Source organism: Perca flavescens, chromosome 18 (genome assembly GCF_004354835.1).
Source record: "Perca flavescens isolate YP-PL-M2 chromosome 18, PFLA_1.0, whole genome shotgun sequence".
In the NCBI taxonomy this organism is placed as follows: domain Eukaryota; kingdom Metazoa; phylum Chordata; class Actinopteri; order Perciformes; family Percidae; genus Perca; species Perca flavescens.
In genome coordinates, this window is record NC_041348.1 from 29,562,139 (window position 1) to 29,584,859 (window position 22,721).

A 22,721-nucleotide genomic window follows, 5' to 3' on the forward strand; every position below is an offset into this window, starting at 1 on the left:
TTACACACACACACACACACACACACACACACACACACACACACACACATGATGTAACATTACTCCCTGTCCTGGACTAACAGCATTAGAGAGCAGTGATGTCTGATTAAACCAGACAAATCGAATCACATCGTGTCGCTTTCATGTCTGATAACAAGTGAAGAAAACACACAACAGCACAACAGAGCGAAGCAAAAGCACCAACAACAGATCTGATGAGGAAACGGCAGAGCAGCTGTGATACGAGGACACATTAGAGGAATCATCTGTAACCCCTAATTTCCAACAGGCGTGTCTGCGCTGTGTCGCGTGCCCTGCGAGCAATGGCGGCCATTCAAGTCAATGCTTGAAGTTCCACCAGCTGCGCCACGGCGTGAAGCGGCTCTCCGCTCCGTTAAAGATACGCGCCAGGTCTACTTTCACGCTGGCAGGAAGTGAAACAGCAAGAGGATCCAGTCAATTTACCAAAAGAGAAACGACGCCGCCCCCCCCAATATTGTTTATGTCTCCTCTACAACACCACGGACAACGAGAGACTCATCTTGGAGGTGGAAAAACATAACAGACACCAGAGATCCCTTTTATCAGGACAACGCCAGAAGGGAATGGAGAAGGCATGGAGTTTAATTACAGGAGTGCTTGGAGTGGAAGGTAGATACTAGTTTAACAAACACAGGATTGTCCTGTAAAGTACTTGTAGAGACAATGTAATTTCGGGCAGCAAGACGCTCCGCTTCTGAGACGCTCCCGGTGTGGTATGGCGCGTTGCGGAAGACCGAACAAAACCGGCACGCAGCAAAACACTTTGGCATGAATAATCTTGGTCTCCTTTCTATATTAGTTTTGATTCAACCTGTGAAACCATTTTCACAAACTCTTGCAGGACAAGACCTGGGCTGCTTCTCAAGTCTCTTATTTGATTATCTCCTTGCTCCCCGGCTAAACCGGAAGTTGTTCTCTCCCTCCTTCGTGAAGACCGTCTCAAAGCTCTTATTCCTGCCCTGAGGATGGAGGAGCGAGGATAGAGGATGGAGGAGGGATCTCCGAGGAGCTATGATCGAGGACACACGAGAGCAGCCTTCCCGGAAGCCGTTTGCTAACTACTCCCATACGATGTCTTTGTTTCCTCTCTCCTCACACGATTTCCTCGCGTCTCTCCCGTGCTTCCTCGGTGGGACGGACTAAGATGCGAGGAAGGGAAGCAAGTGAAGGAAACAGGGATGCAGTTGAACGCATGGGACGTACCCCTCGGACTAGAGGCTAAACCTGCACCTCCTCCACAAATGGGCAACAGATTCCATCGAACTAAACGTCTTTCATCGCCGTCCAAAACAACGATTTTGATTTTGATGTCCTGATAAAGAGATGCTTTCCCCAGGTTGGTGTGGAAGAGTTTGACACGTCTGCACAGAGCCCTGAACCTTCAATCCCATCCAACAGCTTTGGGACAACAAGTCCTCCAACTATACAAGGAACTGCTAATTAGCAATCAATGCAAAGCACATAACAGCTGAGGCTGATGGGAATGTCTTTGGTTCTGCAGGTATTTGGTTATAAAATAAAGTATTGAACAAATTGTTTGACCTGATGATGGCGCTAGATGAAAAAGTTCATCCTGAGGGGAGCATGAATGTGCGAACCAAACTTGGCAGTTCATCCCACAGTTGTTAAGATATTTCACTAAAAAAACTAGAAGAAAAAGCAGAGGATCGCCAAAGTGCTTTTCAGGATTCATCCTCTGGGGAACATGAATGTCTGAACACAATTTCATGACAATACATCTAAAAAGACAGAAGAAACATGTCATCTTGAATACTTTAATATTTACTGTTGGAGCTCGGCTTTGAAACATGTTCGTTTAAGGCGCTCCGACAGCTGCTGCTTTCAGCTCTGACTCTTTATTTCTGTGGAAACACTGCTGTGGTCCATTATAGAGACAGAGTGTGTGTGTGTGTGTGTGTGTGTGTGTGTGTGTGTGTGTGTGTGTGTGTGTGTGTGTGTTATCTATAGCTCTTATCTGCAGTCTGCTCCCCAGCTGGCTTACACCTGCCGGAGCCACACAAGGAGGGAGACACAGACTGATGGCCTGCCTGTGTGTGTGTGTGTGTGTGTGTGTGTGTGTGTGTGTGTTAAGAGCTAGAGACGGGGAGAAAGTGTCAGCGTGTGTGTGATGGTGTGTAGTAGGGGTTAAGATGAAAGTGTGAGACAACAGGTTTCCATCCAGATGTTGTAAGACAGATGAGCTTGTTCTGTCTGTAAATGTTGTACAACTTCTGGCAAATTCATTAATTCCATTATTTTTAAAATTGAACATTTACATTTTCACGGTGAGCCCTCAAACTCCATCTGCTGATGAAGATGTGATATGATTCAAAAGCTCTCGATTCAATGAAAGAATATTGGCATAAAACGACAAGTGTTCATTGTCAGAGTTGGAACCAAACGTTACGGCAGGAGACCCATGAATCAGGAGGTTTGATCTGAGAGGGGACATTAGTAAATAGAATAGATAAAAGTAAAAAGCCTTTTAAGAGTCAGTGCAAAAATTAAAATTAAATTAAATAAATTAAAAGCTCATTCACTTATTCACGACAAAAAGATGAAATGGATTTATTAATTGACATTTAAAATTCATGTCAATGCAAATAATCAATTAACAATCTCAGAAGACATTTTCAATATAAATCAACAAGTGATTAGATTAAAAGGAACGCCATGAAGTTTGTATTGAGTTTTGGAAATGGCAGTCAATAATGTTCAGTGTCGTAGACCTGAAAATGTTTAAAAGTGCTCAGAACTTGCACTTTCACTGTAAGTTAACGTTTCGATGTCGATCAAAGAAACCTGCAGATTTCAGGCTTGTTAGTAACCATCCTGTTCTCACTCCGAACTTGTAAAATACGGACGTTTGGGCAGTGGCTGTCAGCGTCAGACACGACGCAAAAAGCGCCCTTCAGCGTGTGTGTAGAACGCACCGGGCAGAGCAGCAGCTAAGCGGAGCTTGAAGATGACGTAGCATTAAGAGAGGCTACGGTAGCGAGTTGTATGAAAGCCCAAAAATCCAATTTCCCCCAGGAGATCAGGGATCGTGCCCCACGTGTCACGTTTCCTAAACCCTACCATCCCGTTCTTCTTTTCCTAAACCTAACCGTCCCGTTGTTGTCCCGCGTGTCGTGGAAACGTAAGCCCACCCACAACCTTTTCCTTAACCTAACTGCGTCAAAAGTGAAGCCAATAGTCCCGACCAGGTGCGTTTAGATCTGACCCTGACGGAGACTTGTAGCGCCAACAACAACGCCAAAGGCACCTGAGCAAGCGTCCGTATTTTACGCCAGGTGGAGTGAGAATGTTTGCAGTGACAAACCTGAACAGCTGAGTCAATTTCATCCACGCTTGTTGCCATTTTCTGTCGCCGTTTTTCATAAATAGCCTTTATTTTTGGCACATTGATAATCCTGCCTACAACGCTCGGATTGTTTCATTGTTGCTCCAAACTGGCTTTAGTCAATAGAGAGGCAAAGTCTGTCACCTCAGTGGACAAGCATGGGACCTTATTTTGGAAAAAAATATGTACGGTAGTTAACGAGAGACAAATTATCAATTGATGCAGTTTGAATTGAGCCATGAATTGTGCATTTATCCATTTAAAAAGATAGTTTTCCAAGTCAGGAAAGTCTCAGTTTGTCGTAAAACAGTTGAAGTCTAAGACTGGGAAAATACGTAATTAGAGAGACACCCAAAAGTCACGTAAGTAACATCATAACACACTAATTTTATGATATTTATTACTAAACAGCAGCCGAGCTGAGAACATTAGCACAGCTAGCTAACGTTCCCGGCTACATTAGCCTTCTAGCTAACAGTCTGTTAACACAAGCAACTGGGTAATTCACCCTCCGTTTAAAACCCAGTTGAGCTAATATTGGTCTTGCTGAATAAGATGCCCATGTGTTTCCTACCGAGATGCAACATTACTCACACAAGAAGAGGACATCTTGCTCCTTCTTTCACCTTCTGGCTGATAAAAACACGCTGGATAAAACACGATGGGTAAGATAACGTTACACGTGTGCATGGAACAAAGCTAAGTTACTTAGCTAGCTAGAAAGTTAGTTAGAGACGAGAGATGTAGTTAGCGTAGTTAGCGGTTTCACAACAAAATGAAACGATACTCCACAGGGTTCAACGCTAAGGTTTTTTTTCACTTGTCTGGTCGGGCAAGTAACAAAAAATTCTTCTTGCCCTAAGTCAATTTTTACTGGCCCCTTTAAAAAAAATCAGAGGAAAAATATCGAAAAAAAAGAGTCAGACTTTGGACAAAAGAAGTAAAAAAAACATAAAAAACGTTGAAAGCATCAACAGTGTAAAAAAAAAGTTAAATAAAAACAAATTTTTGATTAGGCAACGCACCGTCAAATCAAAGGATTATGATACGATGACGCCCAAACTGGCAAGTGGGTTATATATATAGAGGACCTTCAGACAATCCTAATTGTTGAATCCTGCTCCATCCAACTGAGACTTTCTTTCAATGCTAAATAATCTTTTAAATTGACAAACGTGTAATTCATGGCTCAATTCAAACGGGATCAAAGATTATTTGTCTCTCACGGTTCACTAACGTAGATAGTTTTTCCAAAAAAGGGCCCCGTGGTCGTCCACCGGAAGAGGAGGGACTTCACCTCTCTATTGAACCAACAACAGCCCAGTTTGGATCGCTGAAGAAAACCACAGCTGTGGCGGTAAGTCAGGTTACTTCATACAAGTTCTTCACACATTACTGGGGACATTAAAGTCAAAGCAAAACACGATGAACGGTAAAGTTGCCAATACGGAAGAACATCTCTGATGAAGGCAGCCATTACATCTGTTTTAGAAAGGCTGAAAGAGAAGAAAGAGGAACAGCAGGAATGTCTTTCAGATGCAGAAATGTTTGGTGAGTGCCGAACCTCTGACCTGACTTCTGACCTCCGGTAAACACACTGCTCACTCTACAGTGTGTAGGAACCAAACTCTGCTCTCTACATGTAACATTTACACATAACCACAAACAGAACATGGTGAGAAACTAGACCAGTTCACTGTCACTCAGCTCTGATGTCATGTTTAACTTTTGGAGTCAGTTATTTGTACATACCTGCATATTCTTTTAGCTTATTTTAGCTCCTTTTCCTCCAGTTTAGTTTCCTGTGATTTGTGCCTTTCTACTTACGGTGCTAAGCATAAGTGAATACACCCATGCTACAGTTGACTAAAAGGAGGAATAAAAAAATCATCTTTTGAAAATTGATCTTAAGGCCTTAAGTAAAAAAATGAGGAAAAATCTAACGACACCAATTTTTTTTGTGAATGAATTATGTATCAGAACTAAATAAATGTTCTTCCTTAAAATACAGGGGGTATAAGTATACACACCCCTATGTTAAATTCCCATAGAGGCAGGCAGATGTTTATTTATAAGACCAGTTATTTCATGGATCCAGGATTCTATGCATCCTGATAAAGTTAAAAATGACTTTTTATTCCTCTTTTTAGTCAACTTTAGCATGGGAGTATTCACTTATGCTGAGCACTTGCTGATGTGATATTGCTAATAAAAAAGTTCTAAATACTTCTTCCACCACCACTGTGTACAGCATACAGTATGTATGTTTCATATTTATAAGCTTAACTCAATGTCATTTCCCAATTCAATAATGAATCATTCCAATATATAAAAAAATGGACGTGATGTGGACGTGAAATGGACAAAACGGAATTAGTAAGTTAACAGTTAGTTGTATTTCCTAGTTCTTGTGTTCATTATATACTATAGAGCTCTAAGTTTCTACTTTCATTTTGTATATTTAAGCAAATGTTCCTCCGGGCTGCTGTTTGTGTGTGAACATGTTTCATTTGTCTTGTTCTTTTTTTTACCAACATCACATTTGTTGGGGCAGCAACACGTTATATGACGTAAAACGTGATATTATACTCGTCTGAAGTTGTGTGGGATACCCAAGCCAGTCATATATCAGAATAAACGGAAAGTCTTTGACATCAGATACGTCTGGCTGGAACGTTATCTGTCCAAATACCTTCACACGCGCTGCTTTCAGGGACCTAACTGTCATTCAGGGACCTAACTGTCATTCAGGACACCATGGGAATTCCGCAATTTAATGACCCTGAGGATTTTTTTAACCATGCAACAGGAAGTACTCGCAAACTTTACTCAAGTACAAGTTACCTACCACACTGTAGAGATACTCTGTTACAAGTAAAAGCCCCGTTTCTGTAAAAGTACACAAGTATTATTAGCAAAAAAGGTTCTTGAAAAGTATAATTACTCAGCAGATAATGTGCATATGTTGTAGAGCAACTAGCAACTATCAATGAAGTGGTGTAAAATGTAAAGTATTTCCCTCTGAGACGTTAAGATGAAGTACAGTATAAAGAGGCATAAAATGGAAATACTCCAGTAAAGTAAAAGTACCTTAAATTGGTAGTTAAGCACAGTATTTGATTTACATTCCACCACTTGCAACACATTGTTTTTTAAAGGCTTATTCTGATATTTTTAGACTGACTATGTTAAGATTTTAGAGTTTTAGGTGCAAAAAAATTCATTAATAAAGATAAAATAAATATATATATAATAAAATCTGTAGGGAGATGACATATTTGGTTGTTTTTAAGCATTTAAGTTGATTTGGGGTTTAAAATCCAGCTGTTAAATACATTTATGTACATGTGTGTTTGAAAAACCTGCAAAAGACAAATAAGACGGATCAAAAAACGGTTTCTCAGTTTGGTTTTTATTATTTTTGGACATTTAGCAAAATACTGCAGAAACATCCAAAGCAGTATAAGAGCTACAAACAACCCCACCCCCCCCCCAAAAAAAATAAATACAAATAAAATTAATGATTGCAATTCAGTTATCTATTCATTCAAGGAGCGGCTGATAAAACTCGTTGATTGCTGAGATGTCACTTGAGCACACCGCCCTCCTTGCTTCTTCTTCTTCTTCTTTTTTTAAAATATAAGTTAAAGAAAATAAATTTGGCTACATCATGAAAACACACGGCAACAGATCACAGAGCACACAGAGCAATAATTTACACAAATAACTTAATAAATACATAAATAAATAGAAAGAAAGCAGTTAAGATATACTGTATAGTGGTTATACAGAAGGCTTTGTAAAAAATAGTAATTATATCGTACCCAGCCAGTGATAAATAAGTGATCAAAAAGACAATCAGATCAGTTTAAGGCAGTTTTACAGCAGGAGTTTCTAATCCAAAAGGCATTACCGGCTACACTAGTTTGTACTCTTTTTTTTTTTTTTTTTTTTTTTTTTGTGTGTGTTTTCAGGCGACAGCTACTGATCCACAGATCCACAAGCTATGTTAAAGCTAATCAGAGTGATGAGATTTAAGGTCTTCTCAGGCCTGGGAGTTCTGCTTTGTGTCGGCTACAGGTCGTCCCCTCTCTTAGGTCTAGAAGCTAATAGCACTTGTGCAGAGATGCTAGAAAAATAAGTTAACAGTCTAATGCTTTAAGTGTTTGAAGTAAATGGGGGGTGGGGGGGATAGATAAAGGCCAGGGTTCAAACACACACCCAGAACCTGCTGAAGTGTCCTCAAGCAAGGCACTGAATCCCTGCCAGCTGCAGGTGAGCGGCTGACCTCTGACCTCTACACATATGGTGCATGGGAGCCACGTTGTTTGCTGTAGGAGTTAACATTGCAAAAAAAAAATATATATCCTTCCGGTTCTTCTTCTACTTCAATGGGTTGTCAAAACATGCCTAAAAAAAATTCCTCTTTTTTTTCTTTTGTGATTTGTGCATCAACGTCCCAAAATAAGACAAAAAAAAGAAAATGGCCGATTGTTAAAAGAAGTTAGTGTTTTTTTGTTAATAATTGAAACTGGAGAGAAAATAAATCCCTCCCAATAACAGTGAAGTCAACCAGAGTTACAGCTTCTCACCAAAGTGCCATGTATGCCCCCCCCCCCCATTGATTTAAAAAAATAAATGAACAAAATGATTTTTAGGAACCCAAGCTTCTTCTTTTTTTCAAACGGATATTTTTGCAGTGTGACCCTAAAATCCTCTCAGGGACACAAGGCTTGTTATCTGACAGTGAAAGCAGCAGACTTTTATTCCCGGATCAGCAGGCGGGGCGGAGCGGCATCTGCAGCAGGATCACCTGCCGGTTCTCGGACGGGTGGCATTTGTTGATGTGTCTGGTGAGTCCCGGGGAGCTGTAGAACACGGCGGGGCAGTATTTGCACGGGTAGACCTGCGAGGAGTGCAGCAGGCGGATGTGCCGCTCCTGGCTGCCTCTGTTGGAGAAGTTCTCCCCGCAGACCGGACACATGTGGCAGGCGGAGGCGCTCAGGTTTAGCGGGGCCGGGCTCTGCTCGTCCTCGTCCTCTGCCGGCTTTGGGGAGCTGTGCTGGGACGCGAGGTGCTTCCGCAGGTACGCTTGGCGCTTAAACTTTTTCCCACAGTGATTACAATCATACAGCCCTTCCTCTGAGCCGGACTCGGACGGCCCGGGGCTGGGTGTGTCCCTGTCGCTAGTATCCTTGGCTTCATCCGGCGCCGTCTTACCGGAGCCAGCCGCCTTGTTGTCGCTCTCCAAGTGTTGCCCGCCGGAGGATGCGCTCTGCGGCGGCTTCGGTTTGTGCCACCGCCGGTGCGAGGCGAGGTTAGCCGGGCAGCTGAACACCTTGTCGCACTCAGGACACCTGTACTCGACCCGGACTATCCTGGAGCACTTGTGCTGCGCCAGAGCCAACGGGTCCGCGTACGCCTCGCGGCACAGCTGGCACACGAACTCCCCCAGCGGGACGTTGTCCCCACCTCCGGGCTGCTGCGGTCTGGAAGGCTTCTGGTCCACCGGAGCCTCTTTAATCTTGAGTCCGAGGACCGGGGACGTGGTGACATCATCCTCAAAGTGCAGTTTCCGGATAGCTTTGGTTTTCTTGGACTGCGGTTTGCCTTTGCGCTCGGTGTCGCTGGACGGCCGTTTGGTACGGGCGGTGGTAGGGAGCGTCGCGGTGGATGCGGCGCTGGCTTCGGTGCGGTTGCTGTTGCTGGAGCCGATTTTCAGGTCCACCGGGGCGAAGAGGTGGTCCGACGCGGGGAGCGCTGCCGGTGCGGGGAAAGACTCCGCGGAAACCGGCGATCCGAGGTTGAAGCGTCTCTCGAAGTAGGAGCGGTCGTAGTCGTGGCTCACGGGGCGGGTGGGGCTGTAGAGCGCCTGGTACACCGCCTCCGGGTTCCCGAATTGCACCGGTCTGGCTACATGCTCCGGTGCCGTGGCAGCAGCACCGCAGGTGGGCGTCGGCGTCTGTGCGCGCACCGGGATGTGGGCGAGAGGCGCGCAGGAGGGCGGCAGCGGCAGCGCTGTTTGCTCCGCTTCCTCTTCCTCGGAGCGAACCCGGTAGGACACCGGGTTTGGTTTCTTGTTCCTTTTCACCAAAAATCCTCTCGGCATGTTAACGCTGGACGGAGAGCTGAAGGCACTTTGGACGCTGCTGCGGGGGAGAAGAAATCCACTTTCAGCCGCGCGCGGGCAGAAACATCTGATGCGTCTTTTTGTTGTCGTTTCCTGCTGCTATTGATCCTATGTTGTCCTCCCGAGGTGCTTTCACCACAACATAGCTGCACTCTTTTTAAAGCGACATGATGACATTGTTCCCGTCCCCCCCCTCGTTGACTCATCCCCGACCAATCAGAAGGAGCCGAGTTCTCCCAGTGGATTTGGGGAGTGGGTGCGGGAAGATGGGGAGGCTGATGCATGAGGGGTGGGGGTGTGCAGATTGCAAAGCAGATGTACCTGAGGGTTTTATTGTACTTCACGCGCGCGCACGCACACACACACACACACACACACACACACACACACACACACACACACACACACACACACACACACACGACCCGGGCACACGCCAGGAGCCTCCTACTTTTACGGTCTGATGCGTCTGTAAAGAAATCTACACGTGCCCCGGCTTTGTGTGTCTCTGTTGGGTGGGGTGGGGGGCTCTGATTTGTTCAAGAAGGAGACATCCGTCCACATAAACGATGTCAAGAAGAAGTGATTAGAAAAAAAACAATGAGTAAAAGTGGAAAATGTAGAACTGAAATCTTGAAATTCAGCTCCAGAGAGGGAAGGCGCAGAAAAAGTTAAGACGGAAATTTAGAACCAATTTTTCTAAATTAAAGTTAATATGTATGAGCTCGCGTTTAAGACAGATTTTCAGAACACATGATTGAACCGTTTATCAGGACTGTGCAGGATTTGGGGCTCAGATTTTAGAATTCAAGACATTTAAAGACTTTCCAGGACAACTAAAGATCCCCAAAAAAAGATTTTAAACCTGCTTTTACGCACTGAATGATGGAATTAAATTCGACCAACTTCATAACCAAACGGCAAACCCCCGTGACCCGGCAGAATGTGCGCTGGCGTGACAGTTAACTCCGGACATATGAATCCGTCATTTTGCGCATAAATAATTAATAGCGAGAGGAGGGTTTCCTGCTTTGCATCACAATGGCTTCGCTTGTGCAATCTGTAGACCCGCCGCGATTGAAAAGGAAATTGCACAGTTGAGGGGGGGAAAGAAGTAGTGGGGGCCCCCAAAAGCAATCTGGCCCCCAGATACCGTCGGCGCGTGTTGGGCGTAATCAGTGCGCTTTTTCTGTGTCACCAAATGGGGCAAACCGAGATTATCTGCAAGTTAAAACACAGCAAACCCAATTCCTGCAGGTCAGATATGACCCGGTCAGTCGGATATGAGTCTGTCCTCCACCGTGAGGGATGATGGGATGTGATCAGGGTCGGTGCTGAGCTCTAAAAGGTTTAAAATTAAGTCAAGAGTTGTGCGCACGCAGAATTCAGCGTGTTGATGGAAAGCAGCAGGTTTCAGTTGATGTCTCACCGTTGAGCTCAGGATCAGTTTGACTAGTTAGGATGTTCAAACTCGGAACTGAAATACAATCAAGTTCCACCCAAATGCTACTGTTATCTCATCATAATTGCCTAAAATTCTTGCCTTTTTCCTCCATTTTCCATGGGTTTGTGCTTTCAAATTTAGTTTCCTCTGAAGTAAAAACACTCACCAGACACCTTTTGTCCATTATTGAGGGAATTATTGAATTTCCCTGAATCGACAACAGTGATTTTACTTGATTCATTTTCTGTCTTGTATTTCAAGCTTAGGATACTAATTTACACAAAATTCCTGAAACAAGTTGATCTCTGATCCGTTTTGACTTTCAGGACTCAATAAGAGATAATAAAAAAACATTTAATTTAGTTTGTGAAAACGTGTTTTAAAACTATATAATAAACAATGCTCACAATGCTTTTTGAAACCACATATAATGCAATTTGAACAGATAAAATACACAAAAAGAAAACTATCAGGTAACTTGGGACTAATAACTCGAAGCTAAACACCACTAATGATACGAGTCCCTTTAATCTTATCTTGGATTTTTATTGTATCTTAAAAAAAATCCCTACACAGGAGGAATTCAGGATAATCTGGTTGTTTTTATCCTATAATATGTGACTTTATATGTGAACACCAGCAGTGTGTGTGTGTGTTTCTCTCAGCCTGGGGGTTGTTTGTAGGTGCAGACATATGTTGTTGTGTGTGCGGTTATTTTCCGGACAGGCTTCAGCTCAGCCTCATTAGCATACAGCTGTAGAGTGACACCCTCCACCCTCCATTCTCCCCCTCCTTCTCCTCCTCCCCCCAAAAAGCTTTCATCTCCAGCCGCTATACGAGCCGCGATTGGTCACGCTGCTGTAGAGTCATACTCACAGTTACAGTTGGCACATTATGGAGTAGAGAGGTCTGTGGAAATACAAAACAGAGGAGTCAGATTTTCTCATTTTACTTGTATTAAACTATTTTCTATGCAGTTCCCAGTACTCAGATGAACATCAAAGTAAGGAGCTAAGACAATTTTACGTGTACATGAGAAAAAAAAAGTTCTTAATTTGATCAAATTAAGGAACAAATCAAAAGGACTTGACATATCAAAGAATCTTTCAGTGACTTTAACAGCAGTGGAAGAAGTATTCAGATCCTTTACTGCAGTAGAAGCATTCAAAACCTTGCTTGAGTAAAAGTATTTTCAGCACAATGCAGTAAAAGGTTACCCTGTCAGTGTTTTCCTCTTCTACTGGATGTTTCTGGATTAATATCACTGCTGCATTAATGCGTTTGTTGCATTTTCCTGCTTATATTAGATGTTTAAGGTTGTGCTCATTTTGACTCCTTTATATACTGTTGGGTAGTTAAATCTACAGAAATGCTTCATATTCCTATACGATCATCATGTTTGAAGCATCGCTGCCCTGTGAGGGCCACGTATGAATAATTCATTCTTGGAAAATAATGCTCATTTCCTTTCACAACAAGAGTTAGAGAAGAACGATATCAATCTGATGTCTGCATTAAAAGAGCAACCTGCTGATTTATATCACGCTCCCTTAACATCATCAAACTCACGATGGACAGAAAAATGATTAAAATTGACGAAGCCGAACCAGAGATATTGTCTTTTTGACGCCACACATCCTTCTTCCATGTCAAAACATGGCGCCTACATTACCCACGATGCAACTTGACCCCCCCCCCAACCCTAAACCTAAGAGCTAAACCTTCCTGATGATCGACAGTTGGTGAACATAAATAGAAACAGCAGCAATGTGCCAACAAAGGCACCGAGGAGGCAAACATGGATGTGAACAACGCCGGATTGAAAACATTAAAAAAATAATTGGCTTTGCAAAAGCTTTATGAGGAATGAAATACATTTAGCATTTTTGGTAGACACGCACAGTGTGTTTATTGCGAATGTGAACAGAGCTTTTGAATGACAATAATGATTTTAAAAAGCATTTATTGGGGTTAAAAAGCTTCGTTAACTTGGCGAGGTCACGCGTGATGTCACAGCTGTCCGCGGCAGGCGAACATGGGCAGCAGGTTTCGGTTGTAGGTCAGATATTTCACAGCGCTGCTTCTCAGAGCCGCTTGACTCTGAGCATCTTGGAATCTGTCCTGAGGGGGGACGTCTGAGTCCATGGACTGCTCGCTCCACTGCTTGTCCTGCAGCGACACAGAGTTGAACACAGAGAGATTATTACGGTTACATGTTTATGTCGCTTAAAATAACTATTCTTCACAACTTTTTCCACCTGCTTAGACTGCCAAGGCAGGCCTGCCATTATATATTTGACATAGGTTTTCAAATTCTTTTCAGCCATTTATCAATGTAATTTTGTTCCAGACATACTGTACATGTCACATTTTTTAATTAAAGAAAGACAGAAAGACAGAAAGGTCAGCCGGATCAAGCTTGATAATTTGAGATTAAAATAAAAGTACTAACTGCGGTTGAGATCTGCTGAAGCTCCTGCTCAAAGTCGGAGAATCTGTCGTGAAAAATGGCCAAACACCAGCTCTGTCTGAAGAATCTGCAGGAGAGACAAACATTCAAGTTTTTCCTACACTGTTGTAAGACTTCAATAAACCACGTTCCTCTGTAGAAAGAACCTCTAAACATAATCACATTCAAGTTCTGTATTTAGGAACAATTTTGAGGTACTATACTTGGGTTATTCACATTTTAAGCTATCTTTATAATTGTAATCAACTGCATGCAGGACAAATACTGAACTTTTTACTACAATACATTTATTTGCCATCTTTAGTTTCTTTTAAGATAAAGATTTTACATTTAAAAGGTGCCATGGCGTGACAATTTCACTTTATGAGTTTTTTTTTTAACATTAATGTGAGTTCCCCAAGCCTGCCTATGGTCCCCCAGTGGCTAGAAATGGCGATAGGTGTAAACTGAGCCCTGGGTATCCTGCTCTGCCTTTGAGAAAATGAAAGCTCAGATGGGCCGATCTGGAATCTTCTCTTTATGACGTCATAAGGGGAAAGGTTACCTCCCCTTTCTCTGCTTTGCCCGCCCAGAGAATTTGGCCCACCCATGAGAGAGAGAGAGACATCATGGCTTGAAAACAAGCGAAGCATGGCAGTTGGTCAAGGCCACACCCCCACCCTCCACCTTGCCCCCCCCCTCTCCTCCTCAATAGCATTGAAAGCTACAGACACAGAAATGGCACATCCTGAGGAAAGCTCATTGTGGGACTGGCTCTAGTAGCTGTAATTCTGCACCAAGGCATGTCATAGGACCTTTAAAATCCATATAATAAATTGCATTATTAAAGCATTAATAAAAAAGCATTTTAGGCTCCTCGTCATGTTTCAGATGTCTTGGAGTTGTTATCAACTCCACCATGGAAACATTTCCCCTCTTAACTTCTCACATTCTTTCATTTGAAAAAAACTGTTAAAGGCCCAAAGACGTCGAACTCTCAAATATTTCACAAAAAAGGCAAAGATTAGAGAAAAGTCCGTAAAACTAAATAGATTTGCGTATTAGAACAAAAAGTATTTCTTCCACCACTGTCTGTGTGCATAGATAGACACCACAAGAGGTAAGACAGAAACGGTGTAATTTGGGTGAATTGACCCTTTAAATAACAGCCAAGGAACTAAACACACAGAAGCCACACTAAACTGTATTGGCTGAAAGAGCCACCGCTGCCACACGGTCAATCAATGATTTTAACGGCTCACGATGCTCCATCAGCCTCCACAATGACTTTACGAGTCAGCTGAGTGAGCAGCGTGACGAGGAATCTGTCTCTGCAGCGGGGAGGCTCCGGCTTTGTCTCGTCCCGGCCACAAAGACAGATTGGGGAGCTGCATAAACAGATTAGGAGGCGGGGGACAATAGACGTCCATATCTGGGGGTCATTTGTGTTGAAACCTCAAAAGCAGGTCACCCGCTGACTGACACACACACACACACACACACACACACACACACACACACACACTTATGTGTTATTTTGAAGTGTGAGGTCATCAGTCAGCAGATGAATGATGGGAAGTTTCACTACCTGCAGCTTTCTCAAAAAACAAAACATTTCCTTTCTCAGACTAAAATTTGCTTCAAAAAAAACGGTGGAAGTGGCTCGTTTTCATACAGAAGTTAGGTAGGAAAACAGCTATTTAAAAAAAAATCCTTACCACATGCCATCGGTTACTTTGTGGTACCAAAATCAGAGGAAAAAACAACAGCGTGTATTGTGCAGAAGTGAATAAATAAAATTGTACTACTATAGAGGCCGGAAGGAACTGGCAAACACCGGACAAAACCAAATAACAGTGCAGAGAATATCAATTTGGTGAAGCTGTGTGTTGACAACAAAACATACCAATCATTCCTGCAGGTCTGTTGTACTACAAGTTGTTTACCTCCTGAGTTATTGAAGCTAATAAAAGACTTCTGTAAAAAGATAATATTATTTTTGTAGTTTTTTCCCTTATTCCTTTGTAAACAAACCCCCAGGCTAGTCAAACCGTAGAATTGTGACCCAAACTGTCTGCTGCAAACATCCATCACAGTTTCCAGACTTTCCAGTGCAATGTTTTTTTATTTGTTTATTATAAAGCAGGTTGACGTGCTATACAAATGCTGTGAAAGTATCAAAACATGACATGCATGAGCATGACATGGGACCTTTAAGGTGTGCCCACTTTAAGTTTGATTTATTTCTCCAAATTAAGTGTTTACGATAATCTGGATAAACTGCTGGTTAGTTTAAAATCTGTGTTTTGTGTCCAATCAAAGTTCTTTGCAGCACCATGTTCCCAAGGGCTGGGTTAACAAAGACAGACATTGACGACAGCTTAGATCAAACTACTAGTCTGATATCAAACAGACTTCTAAATCCCTCTGTTGCACAACGTTGACTAGTTCTGTCTAAGACTACAGTGGGGGAAATAAGTATTTGACCCCTTGCTGATTTTGCAGGTTTGCCCACTTACAAAGAATGCAAAAATCTACAATTGTAATCATATGTACATTCTAACAGTGAAAGACAGAATCCCAAAGAAAATTCCAGAAAATCACATCATATGAATTTATTAAAATTGATAACCATCTGATGAGGAAAAACAAGTATTTGACCCCCTGGACAAACAGCATGTTAATATTTTGTAGAAAAGCCATTATTGGCCAGCACAGATGTCAAACGGTTTTTATAGTTGGTGACAAGGTTTGTGCACATTTCAAGGGGATGTTGGCCCTCCTCCCTGCAGACAGCCTCCAAATCATTCAGGTTCCGAGGTTGTCGCCTGGCAACTCAATTTTAAGCTCCCTCCAAAGATTTTCAAATCGGATTCAGGTCTGGAGACTGGCTAGGCCACTCCAGAACCTTGATGTGCTTCTTCTTCAGCCACTCTTTTGTTGCTTTGGCGGTGTGCTTAGGGTCGTTGTCGTGCTGAAACACCCATCCTCGACCCATCTTCAGCTCTCTCACTGAGGGAAGGAGATGTCGGTCCAGAATTCCACGATACATGGCCCCGTCCATCCTCCCCTCAATACGATGGAGTTGTCCCGTCCCCTTGGCTGAAAAGCACCCCAAAGCATGATGTTGCCACCACCATGCTTGACGGTGGGGATGGTGTTCTTTGGGTTGTACTCGGTGTTCTTTGCCCTCCAAACACGACGAGTTGAGTTGAGGCCAAAAGTTCTATTTTGGTCTCATCTGACCACATCACCTTCTTCCAGGCCTCTTCTGAGTCGTCCAGGTGGTGAATGGTGAACTTCATGCGGGCCTGTACATGTTTCTTCTTGAGCAGGGGGACCTTGCGTGCGCTGCAGGATTTCAATCCATGACGGCGTAGTGTGTTACCAACCGTTTCTTTTGTAACTGTGGTCCCAGCTGCCTTCAGTTGATTCATCAGTTCCCCCCTTGTGGTTTTGGGATGATTCCTCACCGTTCGCATGATCAGGGACACCCCACGAGGCAAGATCTTGTGTGGAGGCCCAGACCGAGGGAGGTTGGCGGTGGTGTGGTGCTTCTTCCATTTCCTGATAACTGCACCGACAGTTGATCTTTTCTGTCCAAGTTGCTTTCCGATTCTCTTGTAGCCCATCCCAGCCTTGTGCAGATCAACAATCTTGTCCCTGATGTCCGTAGAAAGCTCTTTGGTCTTGCCCATGGTGGTGATGTTGGATGCTGGTTGTTTGGGTGTTGACAGGTGTCTTTTATACAGGTAACGAGGTGAGGCAGGTGTATTTGATGTAGATAATTGGTTCGGATTGGGGCTGTGTCTTAAAGAAAGACTAACTGGCTTGTAGGAGCCAGAATACTTGCTGTTTGTCCAGGGGGTCAAATACTTGTTTTTCCTCATCAGATGGTTATCAATTTTAATAAATTCATATGATGTGATTTTCTGGAATTTTCTTTGGGATTCTGTCTTTCACTGTTAGAATGTACATATGATTACAATTGTAGATTTTTGCATTCTTTGTAAGTGGGCAAACCTGCAAAATCAGCAAGGGGTCAAATACTTATTTCCCCCACTGTACTGACTTAAATAACTTGTGAGTATTGTGTTGTTGTTATTATAACTGGTAACATTACTGCCAAACTACAAAAGTTTTAATAAACCAGTTTAACCAGACGGATTTTATGTTGAGAAATGGATACACTGACTAGATACTTTCAATATGTATGTAGACATTTGTAAATAGATAGTGTCCTCCTCTCTCCCACCTGTACAGGTCTGGGATCAGGCCCTGGTGGTAGAGGTTGGACAGCTGGCCCAGCAGCTGCTGGTGTTTCCCGTACAGACTCAGGTAATTGGAGACCGGGAGGGGCTTCAGGGAGAAACAGGTGAGCGCCTCCACTAGCTCGTTGCAGTCGAGATGTATACAGAAGTAGTTCCCCGTCTCCACTCGTCCGGTCATGATGCCGCTGTCCTGTAACTTTTTTATTGAGAGAACGTGTTTGACTTGTATTAATAACGTGATACTGCCTAGGTCAGTGCCTACACCCTTTAAAAGGATAAGGCTGCAATATTCTATTTATTGTCCTGACAGGACAGCAAGGTGAGAAAGGGGAGAGAGAGAGAGAGAGAGAGAGAGGGAAGACATGCAGAAAATTGTCACAGGTTGGACTAGAACCCTGGACCTCTGCGTCGAGGCATAAACCTCCAAGTATATGTGCGCCTGCTCTACCCACTGAGGGAACCCGGCCACCTATTTTGTTTTTGTCCTCCAATCACATCAAAACACAAAAAAATCTTTTCAGACTTCCCTACAGCGTCGGTGGCTCTGGTTCTCACTGAAGACATGCATCTTCAAAAATGTGTCACAGATTAGAGCTGTGACGGCAGAAAGCAGGAGAAAGGTAAAACTGAGAACCCTTTAATTTTGGTTTATTTAAGTAATTAAGATAAGTAATATCGTCGGGCGCCCAAATAGCTCAGTTGGTAGAGTGAGCGCTCACATGTAAAGGTTTACGCTCGACGCAGCTGGTTCGACTCCGACCTGCTGCCCTTTGCTGCATGTCATTCCCCCTCTCTCTTCCCTTTCACATCTTCAGCTGTCCTATCACAATAAAGGCCTAAAATGCCCCAAAAAATAATCTTAAAAAAAATAAAAAAATAAAAAGAGAAGTAATATCGTTAAAGCGATATTGAACAACGGTATGACATATTTTGCTCATATTTTGCAGGCTTATCACAAATATATATTTCCATATAATAAAAATAAAAGACCCAGTATTTTTAAAACAACTGGTCACTTAGCAAACATTACTAAAACAGGAGGAAAAAGTAAAATTATTAGGGATTATTTTCAGAGGCAGATCAATTCACATTTGGGGAAGCAGGATTTGAGATATGTGGAATCGAGTCAGACTGTGTGCAAACCAGAGAAAAACTAACCGACAGATTTGTTGGACAGTAAAAACTTACAAGTTTAACAACAGGACCGGTCTGGTTGGTGGCGGACGGTTTTGTAAAGTGCAGGTAGTTATATCCTCCAGGCAGCTTCCCACCTGATGAAGAGAGGGACACCACCTGATGAGGATTAAGGTGTGATGGGGTTCATATAACTCATGCTTTAATAGGATACAGGAATCCATCAAGATGTTAGAGTCACTTTACTCAGTTTTATATCATGTAAATAAATTGAGGATCTTAGAATTTGAACTGTTGGTTGCACAAAACATACATTTTAAGATGCCACCTTGTATTCTGTATAGAATACAAGGTATTATATTCTGAATAGTTATGACCTTTCATAACCTTTCATTGTTTTCTGATATTGTGTAGACTAAATGGATATTAAGAAATATAGTTAGTAGTTGCAGACCTACTTTACAATAAGAAAAGGTGAGCACATTGCCACTGAAATGCGAAAATTCTGAAAATATTTTCCTAAACGTGGTGTCCTTGTTAAGAGATGAGTTTCAGTGGTGAAACATACACTGGCATCAAAACTGGGACAACAGCATATGCATCATAACATGCATCTCGCTGTTAACATCCACCCACAGAGGAAAACAAAGCTGAGGCAATGAACTCTGATAGCGGGGGATGAAACGGCATCTCCGCTCTCAGTGAAAAGTTCATGTGTGTTTTATCTCCGTGAAAAGGGCGAAGCAGAGTGGCTGCTGTTTATGTCTGCTGTTTATGTAACCTGCGGAGTGGCCTTGGTTACTCCGTGAATACACGGAGCCCAGCTATGGTTTGAGTGTCTGCCACAATAACATCGGTAGTGAGTGGGTGAAAGATTGGAAAATGTGTCACAAAAACATAATGACAAAATATTGGCAGTGCGAATTCTCACAGATAAAAGCAGACAAAAACATGGACAAAACAAGAGAAAGGACGCAGGGAAGAGTATTGAGCTAAACTGACAGACCCTGAAAACTTACGAAAACCTTAGATCTGCTGATGAATAGAAGGAATTTATTTTTATGTGAACCTACTAAATATGTTGTCAAGGGTTTTAGAAGTCCTATTCATTCTCATTCATTCTCCTGGTTAAATGATCAATACAAAAGATGAAAAAGTGTGTCATCCGCTGTGTGGGAGACAGTCTACCCTCTGGCCTCAGGGAAATCGAGCAGAGGGTCCGACCGTGGTCAGAAAGCACAGGAGAGACACTTTGTTTCTCCGTCTCCATTAGGGCTGGGTAGCGTTCAAAATCTTTCGATCCGGTGCCAATTTCGATACCTCAGTTTCGATGCCGGTTCCTAACGATACTTTTTTTCGATACTATATGTTTTAAAATCCATTTTGACGTCAACAAAAATAATCTAAAAACAAAGCTTTTATTTTCAACCTTAATTGTGAATCAAAACGGTTATCAAAATTGAAAAACTCTGATAAAACTGCTCACTCAGAGTAACACTATTAAAAGTGCCTCAGCCTGTCAGTCAGTCATCAGGGCAGAGAAACCACAGTTGTGCCTGCTTGTCTAAGAGGAAGTGTAACGTCAACAGCACCGCAACCGCTTTCGGCTCGCCATTAATATCACATCGCAGCAAACGCTGTCTGCGTGAAGTTTTAAAAAACTGTAACCACACTTGAAACCAACCGTGACTCTCTGTGACTTCAACAAAACTGCAGACAGTTTACTCCGTCCGCACCTCTCCGCGTGTGTATGTGTATGTGTGTGTGTGTGTGTGTGTGTGTGTGTCGCAGCTCCGTTCTGTGTCAATATGCAGAGAGGACAGGTAAGCTGCTCAGGCGCTTTTGAAACCGAAATTTGGCACCAAAAGATAAATAATTTTTTCCGGTGCCATAAAAGTATCGACGTTTGGTACCCAGCCCTAGTCTCCATCGGTGGAGTCAGTACTCGCTCCAAGGCTAATCATCATCACTCTCTCACTCGCTCTACCACACACTCCCAACACACCTGCTCTTGTATTCTCTTAAAGAGATACGCTAGAACGACGCACACAAGTGTAAATGTTCACAGCGGCGTAGGTTTCTTTTTCTCAGCCCCCGCAGAACCATAAATCCCCTTTTAGAGCACCACAAGGTGGCGATGAAGATGCTGCACTAGAAAACGTACTTGGACAAAGTTTTCACAAGGGAAAAGTCTTCAAGGACAAAGACTAACTGGTTGGTTTGCAAATGGACATCTGTGTAATCGTCTAAGCTCCGTTAAAGAGCAGAATACAGCCGCTTCTCTGAGCTTTTCTATAGAACCTTACGGGAGTGTCTCAACCACTGCAAGGCTGCAAGTGTCTTCAAAAAATATCTGGTTCTTCGATAAAAACTCAAAGGTACAAGCCTGTGGACATAAACACTGAAGGACAGAAGTCAAATACAATGGTTCCAGATTTGACAGAAAAACTACTCAACCCTTAAAACTTTATTAGTGGTCTCCTAATACTGTATCTGAAGTCTCTTTTATATAGACCTTAGTGGTCCCCTAATACTGTATCTGAAGTCTCTTTTATATAGACCTTAGTGGTCCCCTAATACTGTATCTGAAGTCTATTTTATATAGACCTTACTGGTCCCCTAATACTGTATCTGAAGTCTCTTTTATATAGACCTTAGTGGTCCCCTAATACTGTATCTGAAGTCTCTTTTATATAGACCTTAGTGGTCCCTTAATACTGTATCTGAAGTCTCTTTTATATAGACCTTAGTGGTCCCTTAATACTGTATCTGAAGTCTCTTTCCCGAAATTCAGCTTTGGTGCAGAATGACAGCCACTAGAGCCAGTCCCACAATGGGCTTTCCTTAGGATGTGCCATTTCTGTGTCTGTAGCTTTAAATGCTATTGAGGAGGAGAGAGAGGGGGCAAGGTGGAGGGTGGGGGTGTGGCCTTGACCAGCTTGCCATTGGCAGAGCAGAGAAAGGGGAGGTAACCTTTCCCCTTAAGACGACATAAGGGAAGATTCCTGATTGGTCCATCTGAGCTTTAATTTTCTCAAAGGCAGAGCAGGATACCGAGGGCTCGGTTTACACCTATCACCATTTCTAGCGACTGGGGGACCATAGGCAGGCTAGGGGTGACATTTTCATGCCATGGGACCTTTAAATATATTTTTTTCAGACTTGAACTCTGACCTTGAATCTTGGGCTGTTTGTACAGTGGAATGAGGCGATCCTGTTCAGGTGGAGGCTCAACCACAGGCTCCAGCGTTGGATCGAAGAGGGCCAGCAACACGGCTGCCAGGTCCCAACCCACTTCTTTGGAGTTGAAGTTGGCGTGCGACCACTCGTCTGCGTAGTAACAGCGGGAGAATTTGGTGAGAGGTCCGGCACCACAAATGGCTGAATCGCTGGTGTGGAAAGTGGCGTTTATGACGAGTCTGCTGTCAAAGACCATGAAAGAGTTGTTGATGCTCTTGAAGGCGTCAAAGTCGACGCCTTTATTGGAGAGATTAATGAACACCTGAAAGGAGGAAATGAAGAAATCAGTACGCTTTCTGTTTGCTTGTGATTTCATGATCAGGTTCAGTGTAATCACATTTCCCGCAAACCGACTTCCTGTTGTTCCTGTTCATCCTTATATGGCTGGCTGTCTTTGTTAAAGGAATAGTTATACTTATTGACTTTCTTGTTGAGAGTTACATGAGAAAATACATACCACTTTCATATCAAGCTGCAGAAGTCAGTTAGCTTAGCTTAGCATAAAGACTACTACTAATTATCATGTTAAATCTTGTTTGTTTAATCTGTTGCATTGAAAATGTAGACTGCTAATTTAAGGTTGCCACTTCTATTAATTCTTAGCCTTCTTGAGATGGTTTGTCAACTGGATTGCTGATCTTCTCTTCTCTGTATATCCAGAAGATGAA

At 42.9% G+C, this 22,721-nt stretch overlaps 2 protein-coding genes across 5 annotated transcripts in view; both read right to left on the reverse strand.

Moving 5' to 3' along the window:
- Positions 1-8,105: 8,105 nt before the first annotated feature.
- Positions 8,106-9,494, reverse strand: insm1a (insulinoma-associated 1a). The gene has a single exon (XM_028605983.1). The coding sequence runs from the start codon at positions 9,492-9,494 to the stop codon at positions 8,160-8,162; it is 1,335 nt and encodes a 444-aa protein (XP_028461784.1). The 3' UTR covers positions 8,106-8,159.
- Positions 9,495-11,779: 2,285 nt separating this feature from the next.
- Positions 11,780-22,721, reverse strand: part of cfap61 (cilia and flagella associated protein 61) — a 43,060-nt gene continuing 32,118 nt past the window's right edge. For 2 of the 4 annotated variants that reach the window (XM_028605976.1, XM_028605979.1), the window contains exons 21-25: positions 21,988-22,315; positions 18,868-18,950; positions 17,664-17,875; positions 13,412-13,496; positions 12,704-13,128 (exon numbers count right to left, since the gene is read on the reverse strand). In XM_028605976.1, the coding sequence (XP_028461777.1) occupies positions 12,970-13,128; positions 13,412-13,496; positions 17,664-17,875; positions 18,868-18,950; positions 21,988-22,315 (867 nt within the window). In that variant the 3' untranslated portion in view covers positions 12,704-12,969. Of the gene's footprint in view, positions 11,869-12,703; positions 13,129-13,411; positions 13,497-17,663; positions 17,876-18,867; positions 18,951-21,987; positions 22,316-22,721 lie in introns of those variants that run through there. The other 2 variants (XM_028605978.1, XM_028605980.1) reach the window with 2 other exon arrangements.

Excerpts from the sequence above, each read along its gene's own strand:
- insm1a (XM_028605983.1), bottom strand. The coding sequence starts at position 9,494 with ATGCCGAGAGGATTTTTGGTGAAAAGGAACAAGAAACCAAACCCGGTG.